The 24,458-nt window shown below is 42.8% G+C and overlaps 1 protein-coding gene across 10 annotated transcripts in view; it reads right to left on the reverse strand.

The window, feature by feature from the left end:
• The window catches only part of CALD1 (caldesmon 1), a 233,865-nt gene that overhangs the window by 63,636 nt on the left and 145,771 nt on the right, over nucleotides 1-24,458 (reverse strand). Inside the window, exon 1 of one of the 10 annotated variants that reach the window (XR_001901232.3) lies at nucleotides 17,028-17,298. The exons of 8 other annotated variants lie outside the window; for them this stretch is intronic. Coding sequence is in view for 1 of the 2 variants with exons in the window: in XM_009203904.3 (XP_009202168.2) it covers nucleotides 17,028-17,080 (53 nt within the window). In the remaining variant the exon portion in view is untranslated. Of the gene's footprint in view, nucleotides 1-17,027; nucleotides 17,299-24,458 lie in introns of those variants that run through there. One more of the 10 variants, XM_009203904.3, reaches the window with a different exon arrangement.

Below are 24,458 nucleotides of genomic sequence, written 5' to 3' on the forward strand. Positions count from 1 at the left end.
TATATATATATACATACACATACACACACACACACACACACATATATCTCTAACTTGTTCCATATATATATATATAGAGAGAGAGAGAGAGAGAGTATTTTCTTGAGAGGTTTCAAAATGTCAGGAAGAAAAACTGCCTGGCCCTTTAGGGGGCCTGATGATCCAACAGAGGATGCATTCAGAGCAGTGGTTGCTTCTCAAGGTCCTCAACCTTAGCTGCACATTAGAATCACCTGGGGGAATGCCTAAGAATCCTGATGCCCAGGCCATGCCTCAAACCAATTAAATCAGAATCCTGCTCGAGGTCTTATCCAGGCATTAGAACTTTTTAAAGCTCCCCAAATGATTCCAGCGTGCAGCTCATGTGAGAAACACTGATGCATAATGAGTGACTTAAGAACACTGTGGACCAGATGCAGTTAAGTTAAAAGGCAGTGTCGAGTCATTCAGAAAATAGAGCAGAGATAGGAGTCACTGGCAGGCATTTAGTGATCAGACAGGAAATAGATGAGCAACGCATCACTATGATCCTAAATGCCAGGCTCTTTTTGTTTATTATTTTAAAACTGGAGAATATAAATATTTATAAGCAAAAGTAGGTGTTACTTAATATTGTTGCATAGATAAATGTTTAAAACTTATTAAACATTTGTTAAATATACCCAATGATATATCCCTTGTTCGCTCCATGACTCAATTTGATCAAGTCCAATATCACCTTCATCACCTGGTGACCGAGAGGATTTTAACCTCTCACCTCAAACCTCTTTTAATGAAAACATCATACAACCCCAAATTCCTGTCTTTTTTCAACATAGATAAACTGTGTCAGCACGATATTCCTAAGGCTCAGTTAGACATCTGTGAAAAAAACAATTCTTAGCAGTCTGTTCTACAGAATTCAAACTGAAAAAAGAGAAAAAACCTAGGTCTGGAGCCAGCCAAACCAATGAGATACCTGCCAAACCACACCTTATCCTCTTCAATCAGCAAAAATATCATCCACCGCCTGACTCCCCTTCCCTCACCAATAGGCGCTTGCTCATTCCCTTATTAGGACACTGGCAGCGGCCAGAGGGATTGCTCGTGTCTGAGGGCCCACGAGTGGCTCCCACAACATGTGTAGTTCATCAAAAATGAAAAGGCGGGGGGACTGGAAAAATGAAATCCCCACTGTAGGGAGGAGAATCCATTTGGGGTAGGCCACAATTATGGTTTGGAAAACAATTTTTTTTTTTTAAAAGTCCAAACCAAAAAAACACAATCCTAATATATTTTGTCAATGCATTTTTAGGAAGAATATGTTTGAAACTTAGAAATGCCATCAAGGAAATTTTACTTGCATGCTCCCAGGGAGTTGAATATATAATCAGGAAGCACCTAGTCTTACTTTTAAGAAGGGCTGGGCTTGGTTGGTCTGTTCCAGTTCTAGGACCTGGGACAGACACCTGAATATAGAGTTGTAATGTAGTGTGCTTTTTTTTTTTTTTTTTTTCTTTTTAGCCTGGAGCAAAATAAAAGCTCTGTCCTCCCTTCTGTCTTTCTGCTTCTCCTCTGTTTACAGGGCTACTTTCTCTACTATGCTCTGATCTTAGTTTTTGCCACCTTCTTCCTCTTCTCACAAGGTACCAACCAACAGTTAAACCAGGTTTTTTTTTTTTCAACGATATTAGTGCAGCTTCCAAGTCAAAATGAGACATCTCCCTGTTATGATCTGTGTCAGCAAGGCGGTCCTGCTAATCTTATCCTGTTTCATGGTAAGCTGTTTTCAGAGCCAACTCATGAACTCAGGTCCATCCAAGCAAAAACAGATGGCAACTTTTTACAAAACACTTTCATCATGTATATGCGATCTGATTTGATCTTCATAGTTATAGTATCTGTGAGACGGGCACTATTATTTCTATTTCATAGTTGAGGAAATTGGCTCAGAGGACTTAGGTGACTTGTACTCAGAACGAGGACACCACTACAATTGTGGGCTTTTCTGACTGGTGGTGTTCTCTTCTTTCTCCAAGATGTCACAGTTCTGCTCAAATAAGGAGCTCTGAAGCCTACTAGAGAGAATTTAAGTCCTCAACTTCCCCTAGGGACCCCTAACCAAAGGGTATCAGGGCCGCTAGGAGACTATAGGAGGCCCCAGGAATCACCTCACCCTTCTGGGGTTATGCTGCTAGTGAGGAATACCTAACCTGCTCAATTTTACTCCTTGTTGAAGTTCTAGGTTTATCATTTGTAAGGCTAAAAACCTAAAAATCATAGCCACTGTCTATTTAAAAATGAACACTAACGTTGATAATTTTAAATAAAGAAGAATGTACACGTCCAGCCAACCTTACTTGGAATAAGTGAGTCAAACAAACAAATTATTTTACAGGATAGTGAAGCTTACTTAACAGTGATAACTTGCATTTGTGCAGGACCTACAAGGTGCCAGGCAGATACATCTCATCTCATCCTTAGAACAACATTGAATAGACATGATTGCTCTATTTTACAATCTAGATGAGCAAACCTGGCACAGAGAAGTCAAATCACTTGCCCAGGATTACACACATAGCATTTTAGCCATCACCCGGCCAACCCCAAAGTCGGGGCTCTTTACACGACAGCAAAGCCCATTCATTTCTTTCCAGGTCTCAGTTCTCTGGCTTTGAAAGGGCAGGGGTTAGAACTTAAGATATAGAGAAGTCCAGCCAGGCGCAGTGGCTCACGCATGTAATCCTAGCACTTTGGGAGGCCGAGGTGGGTGGATCGCCTGAGGTCAGGAGTTCGAGACCAGCCTGGCCAATGTGGTGAAACCCTGTCTCTACTATAAATACAAAATTTAGCCAGGCATGGTGGTGGGTGCCTGAATCCCAGCTACCTGGGAGGTTGAGGCAGGAGAATCGCTTGAACTGGGAAAAGGAGGTTGCAGTGAGCCAAGATCGTGCCCCTGCACTCCAGACTGGGTGACAAGAGCAAAACTCTGTCTCAAAAAAAAAAAAGATATAGAGAGGTCCAAAATTATGCCGAGTTTCTTTTCCTTGAATTGGCATACAAAGTCATGTGAGAATAACAATGGAGTTAGATAATTGGCTGGTTATATGGAAGTCCATGTCTCCTGCTGGGGAAAGAGGTACACTCATGACCTCTTTTTAGGGCCTGTAAAGCAGTACTTAGACCCCTGGGCTAGTTATTTAACGGAAAGAGTTATAGAACTCAAAGTCTCTTGCTAGATCCTTCCTCTCCAGCCCTCCTGCCCTGCTCCTCCAGGAGGAGAAGTTTGCTCATCAAGCAGGATCTGATGTAATAATATAGCTGCTGCCAGATTCACCCACTCAAAGACTAGCGGTTAGAGCTCTGAAAACACAGGGAATAACTTTCATTACATGTTAAGCTGGAGAGACCAGGGGAGCCACCAGGAGCGAGCCTGGAGCCAAAAACCAGGCACCAGTCTTACACACACCCAAGCCGAGAGGAGGTGGGCAACTGAGTGAACCTCTCTGGCATAATTTTTCTCATCTGCAAATGGAGGTAACACATTAGCTAACCACTGAAGTCATAGTGGAGTTGTAAGGATTGAATGAACTAATAGTTGCACAGTACTTAGCACAGTAGCTTGGCATATAGTTAGTACTATATGAATGTTCACCATTTTTATAATTTTATCATCATCATCATGATGGAAATTAAATCTGTGCTTACAGGTCTTGCAGAGCATGTTCTTGTTTCCAAACAAGAAGTGGGGAATTGGGCAGAAAAGATTTTTCTAACTTAAGGATCTTAAATGCCTTTTCACTGATGTACTTAGTAATACCACAGAAGGCTGAGAAATGCAGAATAAATGTAGGTGAAAATTCTTATCTCCTTTTTGTGACCCCTTGTTCCTCCCTGTTGACTACTTTTTCTTTCTTTTTTGAGGGGTATACAAGGAGAACTGTGGCTAAAAATGTCCAATAAATGGAATGCCTTTCATCTCTTATTTTCTCTATCTCTTTCTTAATCCATGTCATTTCTCATTAAAATGTACTTGGAAATTTATCATCAGAGAGCTTTATCTTCCGATGTCAGAAAAGGCATGTGTCTTAGTGGAAGAGGATAATCCCCTTTTCTGCTCTTCTTTGGGGCTGGTTTAATACCCAGACTTCATGGAGAATTGATGGATCAGAGCTCGATGCAGGGAGATTAGTTAGCTTTCTAAGAAGCGAATACTTCCTGATCACAAAGCAGCAAAAGCTGCCTAGACCCAATGGTTTTAGACAGGTATTTACCTGTGAGGGAAGGACCCAGCTGTCCTCCCTGCCCCAACAAACTTCAGCCAGCTGGCATTTTATTTATTAATTTTTATTTTAAGACACCATCTCACTGTGTCACCCAGGCCAGACTGCAGTGGCGAGAACACCGACCTCCCAGCTTAAGCAATCCTCCCACCTCAGCCTCTCAATAGCTGGGACTGCAGGTGTGTGCCACCATGCCCAGCTAATTTTTTTAGTTTACGTAGAGACGAGATTTCACCATGTTGCCCAGGCTAGCCTCAAACTCCTGGGCTCAAGCAATCCTCCCATCTCGACCTTTCAAAGTATTGGGATTACAGGTGTGAGCCACCACGCATGGCCAGCTGGCATTTTAAATGTACTCAATAATTATCCCACTTATTGCATTTATTTATTTATTTAGAGATGGTGTCTCACTCTGTAGCTCAACTGGAGTGCGATGGCATGATCTTGGCTCACTGCAACCTCTGCCTCCTGGGTTCAAATGATTCTCCTGCCTCAGCCTCCCGAGTAGCTGGGATTACGGGCACACACCACCATGCCTGGCTAATTTTTGTATTTTTAGTAGAGACAGAGTTTCACCATGTTGACCAGGCTGTTCTCAAACTCCTGACCTCAGGTGATCCGCCTACCTCAGCCTCCCAAAGTGCTAGGATTACAGACGTGAGCCACCACGCCTGGCCTATCCCACTTATTGCTTATGAATTAAACTATGAAACCACATATTAAAATCTTAAAATCTTTCAGTATTTGTCATGCATTCAGTTGTGTCCTCCAAAAAATGATATGTGGACGACCTAACCCCCAGTATGCTAGAATGTGGTCTTACTTGGAAACAGGGACTTGACCGAGATAACTGAGTGAAGATGAAGTCATCAGGATGGGTTCTAATCCAATATGACTGATGTCCTTATCAAAAGGGGACATTTGGTTTCAGACACAGACAGACCTGCACAGAGGGCAGATGCTAAGAAGAGACACAGGAGACAGTCTTGGCCACGTGAAGGCAGAGATTGGAGTGATGCATCTACAAGCCAAGACATGCCAAAGCTTGCTGCCAAACCACCAGAAGTGAGGACACAGGCGTTGAACAGAGTCTTCCTCACAGCTCTCAGAAGGAACCAACCCTACTTGTGATTTATTTATTTTTAAAGACTTCATTTTTGTAGAGGAGTTTTACATTCACGGCAAAATTGAGAGGAAGATACAGAGACATCCCATATATTCCGTCTCACACACACATAGCTTCTCCCATTATAAACATCCCCTGCCAGTGCAGTACATTTGTTGCAACTGATGAACCTGCAGTGACACATCAGAATCACCCGAAGTCCATAGTTTACATTAGGGTTCACTCTTGCCATTGTACATTCTATGGGCTTGGACAAATGTAGCGTCATACCAACTATTTTCACTGCCCTAAAAATCTTCTGTGCTCTGCCTATTCATCCCTCCCTTCTTGCCCTAGCGCCTAGAAACCACTGATCTTCCATAGTGTTGCCTTTTTCAGAATGTCACCTAGTTGGAATCCTACAGCATGCAGCCTTTTCAGACTGGCTTCTTTCACTTAGTAATATGCACTTGTGTTTCCTCCATGTCTTTTCATGGCTTAATAGCTCATTTGTTTTTTGTTCTGAGTAATATGCTGTTGTCTGGGTGCACCACAGTTTATTTATCCACTCATCCACGGAAGTCCTTTATCCATTCACCTATTGAAGGACAATCTGTTATTTTAAGCCACAGAGTACGTGATACTTTGTTAAGGTAGCCCTAGGAAAGGAATACAGTAGTCAGTTTAAGGATTAAAGGATTCTACTTTGTTAATAATCATGTTTCAACAATTTCCAGCACCTTGTACTATTTATTTAGGTGAGTGGTTCATTACACTGAAGTGGCAGCCCACCTGACTTTTTCAGATGCCTTCTGTTGCAGATTGTAAATTTATTCTTTTGGATGTTCAGTTTTTCCCTTTGCTGTGTTCCTTTTGTCCTCTGGTATCTGGGGATCTTGGATGGAGATTTCCCTGTAGCTCCGAGGTGGGCTCATGAAACGTAAGCCTTCCTAGGCTCCAAGGGGTAGCTGGATCACAGAGCCACTCCATTCCCTGGGAGTAGGGGATGGTTTACATGATCTTCCTCCCAGCCCCAAAATCTTCAGATTCAGGAAAAACAGACTCATAATACTTCCCTGGATCACACTGAATGTTTCATTAATGTCAGACGTTTGAACATGTATACAGGAAAGGGAGAGCAAGTAGGAAAATATTCCCCATGCTATGAACTTATGTAGACCTGGGATGGCTCAGTCTACGATGCAAGGCTGTTTCCTTTAGGGTGAATGGATATACACACACTTCCTGGTTGCCCTTCACTCAGTGAGGTTCAAAGGAAAGTCCCTGCCTATGCTTGAGTCTAGGGAGCTTTTGCTCTTTTGTGATGAGAAAATATTCACTTAGAAAGCTAACCAATATCACAATATCATTTTTCACAATAGGCCTCCCTAGGTTGCAGGAAATTTGCCCAATGTGTGGAGACCTCAGCCGATTCTAGAATGCAGAGGTAATGCCCAGGCTCACTGCATGTAATCTAGCTAGATGTACACTCAGACAATGGGTTGAACTGTCTCCTCCACCTCCAAAACTATGTTGAAGTCTTAACCCCCAGTACCTCAGGATGTGACCTGATTTGGAAATAGAGTATTTGCAGATGTAATCAAGATGAGGTCATTAGGATGAGTCCTAATCCAGTGTGGCTGGTGCCCTTTAGACACAAACACAGACACAGACAGAGGGAAGCCTCTGTGAAGGGACATAGGGAGAATGCCATACGAAATTATGGAAGCACTGGAGTTATGTTGGCACAAGCCAAGGAACATCTGGAGCTACCAGAAGCTACAGGAGGCAAGGAGGGATCCTCCCCTACAGGTTTCAGAGGGAGCATGACCCTACTGACACCCTGATTCTAGACTTCTAGCCTCCACAACTGTGAGACAGTAAGTGTCTATTGTTCTAAGACACCTGGCTCATAGTACTTTGTAATTTACAAGCAAAGCAGCCCTCAGAAACTAATACAACTCATCACAGTCACTCATGCTTTTGTGATTACCCAGAAGCTCCCCCAGATTCATCTCCTACACACCCAGTTCATGGCAATAATTATTGTTAAACACGTACGTTCCCCCCATTCCCAACCCTTGAGCACTGAGTAAGTACCAGGCACTGTGCTAGCCACTTTTACATATATCTTCCTCTTTTTGTAGATGAATCAACTGAGAAACTCAGAGAGATTCAGTAACTCGCTCAAGGGCACATAGTTGATAAAATGATGGGACTAGGATTTGGATTCAAGTTTATCTGGATTTTGAAGTCAACAGTCTTAATTTATGCTCTCCTCACTTGTCCAGAATACTTCAAGATTGGTGGCATCTGCTGGCAAAAAAAAACCCTACTTCTTCCTATTTCCCTCTTGGCGCTGAATCTGGTTTAGGCCCACCAAGAAAAGTAGTAATTCTATATTTTGCCAAAAAAAAAAAAAATCAGTTTTTAGCAAGTTTCCTTTAACATCAGAGTCAGCCAACGTATAGTGGTACAAATTCTCATTTTAAATAGTAAGCCAATGAGATAACTCCATCTGAAATAAAGAGCTCTAATTTTCCTGAAAGCGGAAGGATGTTTTAATAAATGCATGCCAATCACAAACTGAATTCCGCTGATTTCACCCCGGTATCTATCAGTTTGTTGGCAGAAGATATCATGCCATTTCTCTTCATGGGTCTTTGGGGAGGGGAGTGTTCAGAGGGAAAGGGAAACGATGGAAATGTCACACTGGTCAGGCATCCACTGTGGTTTCTGTACTTCGCATAGCTAGTACTTTTCATTTACACCTATAAGACAGACAATAGACATCTTTAACAGATGGAGAAACTTAGGCCGGTGACATTAAGTGACCTGCTTGTGGTCATACACTGAGTCATGAGTGGGATCTAAATACAGATGTGGGAATCAGCGTTATCGGGCCCCAGTTTCTTATTTGTCAAGAATGTACCCATTTAGTGCTGCGAGGGCTAGGCCTGGGTAGCAGGAGGGGCGCTGAGACTCTTTCGTGCAACCTGCAGTGCAGCTATGAGTGAAGATGAACAATCAGCTGCTCTTTAAAGCCTTCCCTTCTGCTTCCAGTCCAGTGTACCTAACTCCTCTGGGCTTCAGCTTACTGATTCAAAAGCCGTGTGAACTCAGTCTTTTTCAATTCAATTAGCAGGCATACCATAACATTCATGAAACAGCTGCAGAAAGTATCTACAAAGAAGCTATACGACAGTCATGAAATCAGCTTAAAGCTGGGTATAAAAAACTGCTTAACTTTTATGCATTTTGGATGTTTTCTCTGGAAACTACACTAAGAGCTGGTGAGCAGTGGCCTTTGGTGGGCATTGCTGATTTATGTAACAAATATTTTCACTCTTAAAGGGCAAAAGGGGTCAATTATTTTCTTTGGGGTGAATACAGTTTTGTTTTTATTTTATTTTATTGTTATTTTATTTTTCCCACTGTTACTTACAAAGTGAAAGGTAGAGTGATTTGGAGAACTGAGTCCTAGAAAAGGTGAATGTAGACATTCCTTTTAAAAACAGATCAGCAAACAGGCTGGGTGTGGTGACTCATGTCTGTAATCCCTACACTTTGGGAGCCCAGGGGAGGAGGATCTCTTGAGTCCAGGAGTTTGAGACCAGCCTGGGCAGCATAGTGAGACCTCGTCTCTACAAAAAAATTTAAAAAATTAACTAGGAGTGGTGGCACGCACCAGTAGTCCTAGCTACTCAGGAGGCTGAGGTGGGAAGATTGCTTGAGGCCAGGAGGTTGAGGCTGCAGTGAGCCGAGATAGTACCACTACACCCTAGCTTGGGAGACAGAGCAAGACCCTGTCTCAAAACAAAAGCAAAAACAAAAAAGAAAGATCAATAAACAGACATGAAAAGGTAGAGAAAAGAAGAGGTAATGCAGCAGGCAGAGCTAGCCTGTAAGGCACAGCTCTAGGGTAGATTAGGCCACGAATAGGAATTCAGCAGGCCTTGAAAAAAACATTCTGGCTGGGCGTGGTAGCTCATACCTGAAATCCCAGCACTTTGTGAGGCCCAGGCGGGTGGATCACCTGAGGTCAGGATTTCAAGACCAGCCTGGCTAACATGGTGAAACCCCGTCTCTACTAAAAATGGAAAAATAGCCAGGCGTGGTGGCGGTGCCTGTAATCCCAGCTACTTGGGAGGCTGAGGCAGGAGAATCGCTTGAACCTGAGAGGCAGATGTTGTAGTGAGCTGAGATTGTGCCACTGCACTCCAGCCTGGGCAACAAGAGTGAAACTCTGTCTAAAAAAAAAAAAAAGAAGCATTTGTTCTAACCAATGTCTGTGTAAGATCAGGTTTAGTATAGTTACGAAAGGAAAAGTGAAAGATAAATGAGGAAAGTGCCATATTTGATCTAAAAGTTTACTGTTTTAAACTCTTCTTGATAAAATTATCTCTATTTGTGGTTGCTTTTATTTACTATTAGTTGCTTTTAATAAAAAATGGTCTTACAAACAGTAGAAATTAGTGTTTATAAATCTACTGGGTTAGAGCAGATAATAGGCAAAACATACTCCTTTACAAATAGGCTCATGACTTAAAAACCCAACGACCACCTAGTTGCTTTCTTGATTTTAAAACCAGAAAAATGGCCAGGCACAGTAGCTCACGCCTATAATGTCAGCACTTTGGGAGGCTGAGGTTGGCGGATCACCTGAAGTCAGGAGTTCAAGACCAGCCTGGCCAACATGGCGAAAGTGTCTCTACAAAAATACAAAAATCATGCCTGTAATCCCACCTGCTTGGGAGGCTGAGGCTGGAGAAGCGCTTGGACCCAGGAGGTGGCGGTTGCAGTGAGCCAAGACCGCGCCACTGCACTCCAGCCTGGGTGATAGAGTGAGACTCCATCTCAAAAAAATAAAAATAAAAAATAAAACCAGAAAAAAGTATTTAAGGGAAGAGGGACCAGGGTAACCTGGCTGAGCTTCTTCAATTCAAACCTAGTTTTAATATCACAAACAAATGCCACCCTGAGATTTCCATTTACGAAGTGGCATCATATTATAGCCTTGTTCAAGAATCCTTTCCCAGATCTACAAAGAACAAATGGTCCCTCCAAGTTGTTCCTCTGATATTAAATTGTAAAAGTAAGACTGTGTAATAATAACTTGCCTGTGCTCTGTACTTAATGTTTTTCTGCACACTTTAATGCACATTATGATACTGGATGTTCTTGCTCACCCTGTAAATTACACAGAGCAGGCATCAGCATCTCCGCTTCATAGCAAGTTGAAGCGACTTGCTGCAGATCACAGTGCTGATTACTGAAGGAGTTAGACCAGAATCCACACCCTCTGACTCCCATCCAAAAAAACTTCTCTTAAACCTCCAGGCTAGCCAGGCATGGTGGCGATGTAATCCCAGCTACTCGGGAGGCTGAGGCAGAATAATCGCTTGAACCCGGGAGGCAGAGGTTGCAGTAAGCCAAGATAGTGGAGGTTTATCACTTTTGGGAGGCCGAGGTGGGAGGAATGCTTGAGCTCAGGAGTTTGAGACCAGCATGGGCAACATAGCAAGACCCTATCTCTACAAAAAAATGCAAAAAATTATCAGGGCATGTTGGCACACGTCTATAGGAGGATGGCGTAAGCCCAGGAGGTTGAGGCTGCAATAAGACAAGGTTGCGCCACTGCACTCTAGCCTGAGTGACCAGAGACCTTCTCTCAAAAAAAAACGAAACTAATTAAATTAAAACAAAAACAAAAACAAAAAACCTCCATGCTGACCAATGTAGCTGGCAGCCTGGGTGGTCACCAGCCAACATAGCTTCCTAAGCTGCCCTGAAGGCAGGGACCAGATACCAAGGTCATGTGGTATGTTCAGTGGTTTTCAAACTTCGGTTTGGGACCCATCTGCAGCTTCTGAAATCTATTTAGTGGGTGACCAGCATTTTAAAATGAAATAGAATCATATAGAAAATACCAGATGACATTGTACACAGCAAGGGTGAGCACTGTTTTGTGAAATTTTTGTTTCAAATGTATATACATATATAGTGTATAGGTACTGGAGTTACAAAATAAAATGCATTTATTTCAGAAGGTCATAGGAAAAAAAAAAGAAAACTGAGAATATTGATGTAGATAATGCTAAGCTGGGTGGGAGGTCAGAAGACAACAGAACCCTTGAGGCCAGAGCCTGTGCTTTGTCCTTTTTGATGTTCTTAATGCTCAGTGAGTACAGCAGTATTCACTAGAATGCGAAACCCTCAATGAGTATTTGCTGAATGAATGACTAAATGAGTCAGGTTTACAGATTTTCTAAAGACTCCTCTTAAAAATTCAATTAGGCTTGGAAATAGATCCAGGCAGCACTACATTTATGAAGAGGTTGTTTCTAAGACCTTCATTGTAAATTGGCTTTTGAAACTTTCAACACCATGACACATGGTACTCGGGCTCTCAGGCCAGCCTACAACTACCTTTTTAAACCTAAGGTATGTCTGAAGCTGGTATGGAGAACTGAAGCTGTGTTTCTATAGGGAAATGGATCCTCACTAGTCTGGTTAAAAATGCCAGGGGTAAGTTCGCCTCCAGAGGACAGAGGACCTCTTTCCCATTTCTCATTCCTCTTGCCACTGTTAGGCCTGTCTCTATAAAGTGATTTTGATGGGCTGAGAGGAATGTGAGAGGCAGCATAGGCAGGGCTCATTTCAAGGGTTCAATAGATCAAAGGTAAGGAGAGGGAAAAACGCAGATAGCAATGCAGATAGCATCAACAGATTTGAAAGGCTTGTGGCCACCAGGTATTGAACCAGTGTGAATGTGCGTGCACTGGCCATTTGCAGAGAAGACACATAATACAGAAGGTCAAGACCACCTCCATAATCACCACTGTTCGTGCAGTGCTGCAATATCATGTATAGAGTACCTAATACATGCAAAGCACAGTGACCTATTTCTCTGCCATTCTTTCTTATTTTTAATCTATAAACAGCAGTAGCAGTTTTATCCCTGACCAGATAAGGGGTCCAGATCATTTAAAACCTTTCTTTGAACTAAAAAGTAGGCAAAATTGGTCAATGTTAGAAATGTAAAATGCTTGTTCCCCAGTGCCGCAAAGAAATAGCACTCAAACATAAATGCAATTTTCTCAGAAAGGCAAACTTTACTTTCTGCAGAAAGGGTGCCCCTTGAAGATGGAACAATGGCAAGAGCACAGCTGGACAGGGGAGGGGCAGGAGTTCTTATTCCTGATGCAGGTAGCCCCTACTGCTGTGTCATTGCCTATTGGCTAGGGTTGGACCGCACAGTCTAAGCCAGTTCCGACTGGCTATTTTAGAGAGGGCAGGGGTATGAGCCAGAGTGGCGGGGTGAGTAGTTTGGCGGGAAGGATGGTTAGGAACAGGTAATCAAAGGTGACTTAGGTCAGAGCAGGTGACCAAGGGTGACTCAGGTCAAAGGTCAAAGCAGGTGACCAGGATGAGACAGGATGGAGCAGGTGACCAGGGGAACAGATGTGAACTACTGATTAAGACTGGTGGGAAAGTTGTTTACTGAAACTAGAAGCAAGTGGGCAAAGAGAACCGGGAAGTTAAACTTTAAAATGGAGAATTAAAGAATAAGAGAGCTGAACATACTGACATACTGATTCTTTGAAGAGAAACTTGAAGTTCACTATATTTAACAGTTTGGCCTACAAACCAATAGTCACAAAATGTAAATGCCCATTACTTTGTCAGAGAGAAGACCTCTCTCACCAGATTGTTGATTTTTACTTTGAACGTAATTCTAACAGATGGGTGTCCTGTTATTCTTGGCTACAGCAGAACAGGGAGTGGGACCACAAGAGGCAGATGCATTAATAGGTATTAGAAGAGATTTAAAAGCATCAATAAGTAGATGGAAGACATCACATAATAACTGGACCCATTTTTGGATGGGAGTCTTATCCCCTGAGGTATCACTGTTTTACAGCATGATTAAAAAACTACGTTCCTAAGGAAAACTCCTAGTAATCTGAAAATGTTTTAAATGTATTGTAATATCTGTTTTAATGAAGGCAAAGAGTTTCCACTAAATACATGTACACACACATATATATATAACAAAATTTAGCATTCTGCATAACTATAATGCTACATTTCCTGATAACATTGAATAAACCAGGCATTCCTAAACTTTTAACAAATCTCAATATTCTTGTGTTCATTTCCTTTGTCATTTCTGCAGAATCTTTAAAAATTCTGCCATTTATTTATTTCCCAGCACTGTTTTGGATTCAGTTCCCTCAGAAAACAGTGGGATGAACTAAATAATTTCCTATGTTTCCTTGACCCCATGATTTTACAACTTATATGCCCTTCCATGTTTGTTAGAAAATGTAACACACACAAAACAACTTTTAACTTTCAGCTTCAGGATACATAAAAGCACACTTCTCTATAAGAAAAATAACCCTTTATGGACTAAAACAAATATTTACAGGAAACCCCAAATCTTGTTGCAAGTAAACTTCCTTAGGCTTTGGGAAAATGATAAAAGCACCAGTGAAAATATTAAACTGCAGGTGACAGAATCTCTCAGTACAGAATCTCTCAGAATCTTGGTAGGAACGAATTCAACACCTTGAAATCTAAATAACTGAGCAACCATTCACACCTGCTCCTGAAAATAACATGGCCCTTGTGTAGGTCTTGGCATTCAGGAATTTTAACATGCCTCATTAAAAAATCACAGCCAATCTTGCTCTACAGGTGATGAAACAGAGATAAATTATCTGACGGAAATGCAAAGGAACTTAGAATTCATTTTGTTGGGCACCTGTTTCAGCATTTAACCTAGTACAGTCTAGCAAAGCAAAAGGAGTGAAGGTTTTGTGTGTTCAAACGGCTCAAATGAAAAATGTAAACTAAGGTGAACTGAGTTTGATTTACTCAATAATAGGAAACTTAAAGAATATTTCTGGAGCATCAGCACTGTTCTGGATGCTGAAGATTCAAAGATTCAAAATCGTTCCTGCCCTCAAGTGAAGTACCATTTATTGGGAGGGAAGATAGCTGTGTTCAACAATAACTTTAGTACTGTGAAAGGAAATTAAATTTTGGTACCCTGAACACATTTGGACAAAGGGAAAAGTCAAGCTGGGAACTGGGTCACTCAAAGTCTTCCCCTTTTAGTTCCTAAATAAGATGGCTACAAGGTGAAAAGCTATACAAGCCTTCTGCATATTTTGTCCACAAGGACATTCCTAGTGAGCTGTTAAAACTTCACCATGGCAATGCAAACGGACAGCTTATCTTTATAGGTGCAGTCACCCTGGCCCACCAGACACCAATGCATATCTGAGTGCATTGCCCTACCCCATTTTTGTCTGTTGTCATATGTAAAATGCAGATTCCCCGCATTTTTCCCCTGCCCCTTTTGTTTATGTGATCTTATGTAAAAAATGCAGATTCACTTACATGAAAATTGTGTACTTTTCAATATCCCTGCCCTTTCCCCTCTAAATATGGAGCCCTCAAAATTGTCTTCTGATAAAGGCAGAGACCTATCTCCCACGCACATCCTTAACTTTGGCAAATAAACCTCCTAAAATGATTGAGACTTGCCTCATCATTCTCCTCGATTGACGGTACAAAGCTAATAAAAGAAGGATGGGCAACGGTTATTAGAGTGAGAGAAGTGAGGAATGAGGAAGGTTTATAGAGGAAGGGAGCATCTGATCAGGGCCTTGCAAAACAGGAAGGAGGTCAGAAACAGGAGGGTGAGGGTATTCCCTGTGTAGGGAATAGAATGAGTCCAGAAACAGTGGTGGCTTGTATATGCTGAGTGTGGGGAGCTGTGAGTGATCTTATTTCACTGGATCAGGTACTTCTATACTTTTTACAAATCTCGACATCCCTGTGTGCATTTCTTTTGTCATTTCTGCAGAATCTGATAAAATTATGCCCATCATTTATTTATTTCCCCGCAATGTTTTTAACATTCTCCCTGGCAGAAGTCAGAATGGGAAGAAATATTGAAGGTATATGATGGAGAACTTTGAATGCTGTAATAAGGAGAATGGACTTTATCTTCAAGGGTGGGGTCTGTAGGGGACTGGATCAGAAAGGGGAGAGAGAGGCCGAGGACCAGATGGCAGGCAATGACAACCATCCCAGTGAGAGGCAATAGCTGTTGAAATCCAGGAAATAGCAGAGTAAACAGAGAAGGGAGACACAGAGAAAGGAGACTGATAGAACCATAGGCATGAAGGAGTGGAAACAAGTGTCAGGTCCATGAGTTGAGAGAAAGAGAGACAGCCAGCCACACTGGGCTCTTTTCCTAGCATCCCATGCTCCATTGAGGATCAGCTGTGTGACCCTGGGCAAGCCCTTCCTGTGCCTCAGTTTCCTCATCTGAAATGAAGGCTTTCAATGAGATCAGTGGTTTCTGAACTGTTCCATGGAGACCTAGGATTCCAAGGAAGTTTTGATGGGGAGGGAGGGGAGGTGGGGTAGAAGAGGGATGAGGAGTGGGGTACAACTGTGCAGTGGGCTGTGACTGGAGAGTAGAGTGAGGACGAGGAGCTCTAGATCCCAAACCTTCTCTCTTTAACCAGAACATCTCCTTCACACAATAGCATTCCCTTTAAGATCAAATTTGATTTTTAAAAAAGTTTGATAAACACCGTACTATACAGATAACCTCTAAAGTCCCTTTGAGCTCTCCCATGTGAATAACCACACTTACAGAAACTAGTTATCCAAGAGATCTGCTAATGTAATGGACATGGGTCTTGTTTTTAGGACCCTGATGAGTTCCTCTGTTTATTTGATTAACTGTTGTACAAACGCTGGAACAACTGGAACAACAATTGTCATGCTGAATCGGTGCCAAAACTCTCAAAAATGGAAAAGATTTACTGAAAGGCCATTTGGTGTTCTAATTCTTGTGCGGTACCTTTTCCCAAGACCCAGTAAGTTGTTCAAACCTCATAAACACCAGTGTGAAAATGGCCCTTTGCATGAGAGTACAAAGCCATGGCTTGGCTACCAACTGTTGTCTGCTTTGGGGTAAATTGAGTTACCCCTCTGGGTTCTGTTTCCCTGCCTGTTGAACCAGAGCATTGCACCAAAGAGTCTAAAGGCCTCCGTTCTGGCTTTAACATTCCAGGATTTCATGATCCTAAACCCTTGGAGCCCGTTATCTGAACAATTCCCTGATCAATAGCATATGCTCTGGGTCTTGTTCTGTCTTAGTCAGATGGTCAGTATATTGAGGGCTTTGGCTGTTTACTTTAAGGATTGGGCAATGTGTGGTTTAGCCAAAATCTCTGAGCCCTGCCAATGGATCATTCTGAATGGAGGGCTAAGGTCTAAATTAACAGCAGACCTTTAGAAACACAATGCTTTATGGATTGGTATTTGAAACGCAGAAACCCCGTGCCTAGGTATAAACTCCTGGCAAATGGTCCACAAACCACCATTAAAATGGAAACAAGAAAAACCAGCGAATCAGAGCAACCATGAAGTGGAAACCAGAAAGTTTCAGACAGGTCTGAAACTCACACACTCACTGCATTCCTTTCCTGCCTGGTGTCTCCTCCTCTCCCCTCCCACTCCCACTTTTTTTTTTTTTTTTTTTTTTAACAACAATTCGTTTGTTTAAAAAAAAAAAAAAGAAAGAAAGAAAAGAAAGGAAAAACCAAAGAGGCGAAATGAGGACTCACTTGGAGAGCGCGGCCAGGCTGCGTCTTCCATGCGATCCGGATCCACCCAGCATGTCCGCAGTTGGGAAGGGGCGGCGGGGCAGAGAGGTACGGAGACCTGGCTGGGCCGGGCGGTCAGGGCGTGGGCCGGGCCCGCGGAGGGGCCATGTGATCTGTGGCTGAAATGCACGGTGCAGGATGCTCCCGTGTTCTCCCTTTGTGTTAACACGTTGGTCTGTCCCTGTGACGAAAGTCTGGGCTTGTCCTCAGCCAAATCTACTCCTCCCCACCCGTTCCCTCCTCACAGGATCATCAGAGAGCTGATTGTTATTTTTTACTGTAATCTCTCTAATAGAAGCCCATCCTGTTTAGCGATTAAAGAGCACTGATTGCTTCGAGAGTTCCAGAAGTGTTATTGCTGGGTAGTGAGGCCAGGATCCCCAGTAGCTTTCCTGATGAAGACTTTATATGCTTAACTACAAATAATTTTTCCAAGGTAAGTAACTGGTCAAAGGAAAAAGACACTGATGCATTTGCTCAGCCTTTTGGAAAACAGTTGATCATGGTATTACAGGCATATACAACCTAATTCTGACAAGATCAACAGAAATCAGCCCACCAAAAAGTTCATCCGGGTGCAGTTCTCAGGCTCCCATTCTGAGCTCTGTTCTCAATTAGCATTGGTGTAGGTGGCTTCCAAAGCAAACAGTTCCCACTGAGAAATCAAATCTGAGAAACTCCTCTTATCCCTTTTATCCAGGGAAGGAGGCATGACATAAAAATGCAAACCAAATGAAAAGGGTTGAAGAGAGACGGCCCTGCTCAGTGATGGGCTGGATGGTTCAGCATGTTTGGTGCTCACACCTCTCCAAGAAATGTGGGCAAGAGCCCTCCCGAGAACATGTTGAAACAGCAGGCCCCGTCTGCACCCATGGTACTCTGGCAGTGATCTCATCAGCCAAGCTGGGCAATGGAGCCTGGTCAGCAGTGGCTTGGAAAGCAGCCAAATTCCAGTTCCTGAGGAGGGGGTGGTGGTGATTCTGTCTGGAGATGACACTCCCTCTCAGCTTGACTTATGAATATGGTTCTTCATCTCTAATGAGTACTAAACAGACTGGTGCTTGGGTACCAAGCTGCTCGTGGGACTGGCTTTTGGTCAAGTGAGAACAAATCAGATCTCCACAAAGTAGGGTTAAGATTATTCTCTTGGTAAATAGCCAGAGAAGCAGTCAACTTCACACATTGAGAGCGCTTTCACAGAATGAAAGCGATCTTTGAGATCTGTGGCTTCATATCACACGCAGACAAGGACACCAAAGCACAGAGCATTTAGACAACTCACCCAGTGTCATGGAGCTGAACTGCATCTGCTACTCTTGTGTTCAACTTAAAGTTTAACTGGGTTAGGTTAAATGCTCTCTTCACTTTAGCTAGAACATTTTGGTTGTTTTCTTGCTTAAATACTATGCGGTCATCAGAGTCATAGTTTATAGGCCAGGTGAGGTGGCTCATGCCTGTAATCCCAGCACTCTGGGAGGCTGAGGCGGGTGGGTCAAGGTCTGGAGTTCGAGACCAGCCTGGCCAACATGGTAAAATCCCGTCTCTACTAAAAATATAAAAATTAACCAGGGTTGGTGGCGGGTGCCTGTAGTCCCAGATACTTGGGAGGTTGAGGCAGGAGAATCGCTTGAACCCAGGAGGCGGATGTTGCAGTGAGCTGAGATCACACCACTGCACTCCAGCCTGGGTGACAGAGTGAGACTCCATCCCAAAAAGCAAAAAAACAACAAAACAAAAAAATGAAGTCATAGTTTATAGAGTAAATACAGTTTAATAAACTTAAAGTTAATTATCTCCATATATCATTATGTATATATGCACTTAAATATCTCTGATTACACATATGATCACTGAACATATATTGACAAAAGTAGCACATAAGACACTCATAAAATAGAGATATGTCTGCCTTCACACAAGAGTACTTAAATACACACTGACTTGTCTTGAGTTTCTCACGCTAGAACTGAGACAGAAACATGTATCGAGGCATTCTGCCGCTCCTCTTTCTCCCGAACTTTGCCCAATTAATTTTTTCTCTTCAATTACTTACAAAAGTCAGTGGCTTTCTGTGGTAGGTAGAATAACGTTTCTCCCAAATCTCCAGAACCCGAGAACATGTTAATTTGCGTGGCAAAAGGGACCTTGTAGTTGTGATGAAATTAAAGGCACTGAGACGGCGAGAGCATCCTGCATTGTCCAGGTGTACTGGAACGAATCACATGGCTCTTTAAAATCAGAGACCCCTTCCCAGCTGTGGTTAGGGGAGCTATATCTTCGGGGTGGGCAGACAGACAGACTGGTGATGGCTTTGAAGATGGAGAGGGGGTCCAAGAGCCTGAGAATGTAACTTCCTCTAGAAGCTGGAAAAGGCGAGGAAATGGATTCTCTCCTGGGGCCTCCAGGAAGGAACACAGCCCTGCTGACACCTTGATGTTAGCCCAGTGAGACCTGTGTCGGACTTCTAACCTATAGAACTGTACATAATAAGTTGTGTTGTTTAAAGCCACCAAGTTTGTAGTTATTTGTCGCAGCTCTGCGAGAAAGCTATCACCTCCTGATTCCCTCCTCCCCAACCCCCCACTCCAATTCTGAGGTGACAAGTATAGTTTTGGCATATTCAGAATAGGTTCATAAAAGGGAATAACCTAAAAAAAAATCTGTGGTTCTTTCTGGTCAGTGTTTTCCATGGAGGAGAGCAAGAATTTAGTGATCTTCCACACGTGCAGAATCCATGTACAGAAAGTGTGCTAATTGCCAGTTGTACACAGGATGTCCACCAGGCTATTTCCCTAGCTGCCAAAAGAGGGAAAAGGAAACAGTGCACACCCTCCTTTGTTATTAGGGGCATGCATTTGGGAAGCAGCTGTCTGTCTTCAGTTTGTGATAGTAAAACCCAGTGGTGTTATAACTCATGCTACCTGGTAGGGTACCAACATGGGAACAGTGAAGAGAGAAGTGAGTCTTGGACCTGGTTCAGACACTCTCTGGGAACAGGAAGAGCACAAAGGCCAATGAAAGACAGGCAGTGCAGGAAGATGCATGGAGATAACAAGTGAATCACAAGCTCAGAGCAGGGCTGGGCCAGGCAAGTGCTTCCAAGAGTCCTCTGAGACCTGGTGGCTGGGGCTGGAGAGGCAAGGTGAGAGGATTGAGAAATAACAATCTAAAGGTTATTTGTGCACAGTGTTCTGGTCCTGCCGAGACCTACAGGCCTGTGTGCTTTCACTGCATAGCAGAGAATGGTACCCAGTGTCCAGCTGCCAGAACTGGTGTCTCTGAGAAGTGAACTAATGACTATTCATTGGCACCATGAACAAGTGGGCCAGTCATCCTTCAGCAAGATAATAGGTATTGTGAATTTGATGATGCTTCAGGACTCTTTTACTAGGAAAAATGAAAGTCTGGGCCACTCTGAGATTACTCATAGCATCCTTTGTTTCTGGATACTTTATTGTTTAATTTTTCATCAAAGAGATTCTGGGCTGGGAAGGTTTGAGGAAGGTCAGTGTAATAGAAAGGAACAGCTCCTACCACAGGGTGGTCCTTTATTAAGAAAATATGATTTTTTAAAAATAACTTTACTTCATGGAGGTAGGAGACCGGACCACATGATCTGTTCCAGACTTTAGAGTCTGCAGCGGTTGTTTAAGAATAGCTTCTACCTTGGAACAATTCCCTAGGGAAAAAAGAGGTATGTGGGAAGCACTGTGCACACACCCTAATGCACTTATGACACACATGTACACACAGGCACACACATATACATGCATGCATACGCACACATGCACAGACACATATACACACAGGCATGCATACACATGTATGCACACACATTTGCATGCATACGCACACATGCACACACATACAGACATGTGCACACAGAGACACACATACATGCATGCATGCATATGCACACATGCACACACAACATGCACAGAGTCATTCACTTCCTACAGAAACTCACATAAACCTAAGGGAAATCTACCACTAGGGAGGCAACAGTACAGGTAGTATAAAGGGGACATTTGAAAAGGCTGTTGGAGATAAATTTTCTTATGAAGAAATTCATAGGCTCCATACTCTTAGAACTAGGCAAAAAATCTGGCCTAGACAGCTGTTCCCCCATCCCAAGGTGAACAGGAATGTAGGTAAAGGAGTTTCCATAGTCACAGGCAGCATCTCTTTCCTCCTTTCTGTTGGCCTCTCATCGTCTTCCCCCATAGCTGATGGCATCTCCCATCCCCTGCCTCTGCCATGATGTTGAATATGTTCACTTAAACTATGCTGCTCTGTAATATGTCCTTTGATATTGAATGTAGGGGCTGCTGTGGAAAAATCACAGTTTACTCCTCACCCTAGTCTGCCAGTGGTTCTTCGTGGCCTGTGTTGATACACGTTTCTTAATTATTCTTTGCCTCATCTATCTCTAGGCCTGTAATAGGGGCTTGGGTTGTGACACTCCCTTATTATCCTTATAATGGTGACCATGTAGTTTTATTTTGTCACAGCACATTCCTTTTTGCTTTGCTTCGCTTAGCATTATTGGAATGTTTACTACAAGCAAGTCATTGCACTAAGTGCTGTGGGGGATGCAAAGATAAGAAGGGCAGTCCCAAAGGGAGATAAGACATGTATATAAAAATTCTACTACAAGACAGAAAGTGAACAGTACTCTGAAAGCAGTAGAGCTAAAGAACTTCAGTAGGTGACATCCTGTGATCAAGGTCCCAGTGTTTAATCACTCTCACGCTCAATTTATCCTGTTATCGAACTAGATTTCCTGTTGCTGAAATAGAAACCTACTTATCTCTACGAGGGCCACAGGTATTAAGTCATCCTTTAGTCTCGTCTTTTCTAGGCTAGACGCCAATGCCTATTTTCCATCCTTTTAATATCAGCCTGACTATAACAACTCTTCAAACAGGAAACCAAAATTGGACATAATAAAAGCTGACCAAGGCCTGGCTGAAGTCCCAGTGCTGCCTGCCACGTTCCTGTTAACACATCCTAACATCATTTTCACATTGATAATAGCATCTCTTAGAGAGATCATTCATTCAGTTTTGTGCTACATCCAGGGTTTTTGCTTTTTCTTTTTTCTTCTCCAAATGAATTGCTTTGTAAGTCCTATGCCCACGCTTACTCCTTTTGCTTCTCTGAATTCTCGTGGTTCTTTACAAACCAGTTCCTGGCCTCACCTCTATGAAGTCTTCCTGGATTTGACTTTATTTCTTTCTAATTTATCTTGTTAGGGAGAGAGAAACCAAAAAGCTTGAGCCCACTCTTTTTTTTTTTTTTGAGACGGAGTCTCGCTCTGTCGCCCAGGCTGGAGTGCAGTGGCCGGATCTCAGCTCACTGCAAGCTCCGCCTCCCGGGTTTACGCCATTCTCCTGCCTCAGCCTCCCTAGTAGCTGGGACTACAGGCGCCCGCCACCTCGCCCGGCTAGTTTTTTGTATTTTTTAGTAGAGACGGGGTTTCACCGGGTTAGCCAGGATGGTCTCGATCTCCTGACCTCGTGATCCGCCCGTCTCGGCCTCCCAAAGTGCAAGGATTACAGGCTTCAGCCACCGCGCCCGGCCGAGCCCACTCTTGTTTGCATGTTATTTGAGAAATAATTATGTTGCAATGTGTGAGTCAGCCCCTCCAGCCAACTTGCTGTGAGACTCCCTGTTTCTGTTTAAACTGTCTTGCACCAATTACTTAGGCCGACTCTCTAAGCTCTTTTTAAAATCCAGGGTTTTTAAACAACTGGACTATTTTCTTTTCCTGAAAAGTTTCTATCTGAAAAGGATCATGCCTCTAACTCCTTTCTGCCCTCCAACTTGAAACGTATCTTTAAAACAACAAACAGTGCTTGGAAATAGCAGGGCTCTAACGATTTTGAATGAATGGTGGCTGGTGCACATCTACAAAATCCTGGTTCTGGTCTCAGTGAAAATAATAATAATAATATCTGCTTTACATAATTCCAGGAAAGAAGTGTGTACATGAAGAATGTGATTTCGACCCATAAGAAACTGAATCTAAGCCATAGTGCTATATTTTAGAATGTAGATTTGTTGTTCATAGGTACGGGTTGTGAAGGAAATTATTATAAGGACTCAGGAGATAATTCTAGTGCAGAAGAAAAGGTCAAATCTTCAAAGGAAGCATATATTAGTTCATAAGCCACAGAATTCTCAGGGTGTACCACTCTTGTTCAAAGTATCTAAATATTTCCACAACCATAAATTTATTTGCTGGTGTCCACTTTATGCATCTGGATATTAAATTTACACATGGCTTTTATACTGGAATCAAATCCAGATTTTTTTCCAGTGAATCTTAAAAAATATTGATTTCCTTCGTTTTGGGGGGTTCTGTTATATTTTATAATCACATCTGACTGGGATCAGCACTTGATTATGATATCTATAGATAGAAATAAATGTATGGTGCCAGGCGTGGGGGCTTACACCTGTAATCCCAGCACTTTGGGAGGCTGAGGTGGGTGGATCACCTGAGGTCAGAAGTTAGAAACCAGCCTGGCCAACTTAGCGAAACCCCATCTCTATTAAAAATACAAAGGCTAGCCTGGCATCAGCTACTCCAGAGGCTGAGGCACGAGAATCACTGGAACCTGGGAGGTGAAGGCTGCAGTGAGCCGAGATTGCACCAGTGCACTGTAGCCTGGGTGACAGAGTGAGACAGAAAGAAAAGAAAGAAAAGAAAAGAAAAGAAAAGAAAGAGAAACACAAATACACAGAGTCTTATTTATTCATTGTTCTTGTGTATATAGTTGTTTTTACCAAATAAGTTACAGTGTAACATTTTTGCTGGAAGGGATATTTCCTACCACCACTTTTGCACCTGATACAGCCTAGAAGGGTGTTTGTATGTAACAGATGGCCAGTAAATACTTGTCATTTGTTCTCTGGGGTGAGGAAGGACAATGATGGAGTAGAGATGCTGCTTGTTCTTCCAAAGGTTTCTACAGATTAGCCTTTTTTTTTTTGGAATATTCATAACAGTTCTGCACCAGAAATTGGATCTTGGGAGTTCAAGAGTCAACAGGTATCAGGAAGATTGATGAACTCACAGAGGCACAAGAGACCGATGCCATCATCTCTAGTGCCAATTAAGATAGAATAAATGCCATCTGTCTTCAGTGCCTGGAGAACTCCCATTTCCCAACCAGGGCACCTCCCATTCCCCAAGCCAGGATGTCAGGAAGCTGCACAGTCAATAGAGACTTCTTCATGAGCGTAAAGTCAGAGCAAAGGGAGGTGAAATCATCACAGGTAATATTTTACCCAAGCCAAGGGGAGACATGAGGAAACACTTCTCCAAGTGGAGAGAATACTTTTCATGTCACAACTCTGAGATTCAAGCCATAAATCTCATGTCAC

The sequence above is a fragment of the Papio anubis genome, chromosome 4 (genome assembly GCF_008728515.1).
Source record: "Papio anubis isolate 15944 chromosome 4, Panubis1.0, whole genome shotgun sequence".
In the NCBI taxonomy this organism is placed as follows: domain Eukaryota; kingdom Metazoa; phylum Chordata; class Mammalia; order Primates; family Cercopithecidae; genus Papio; species Papio anubis.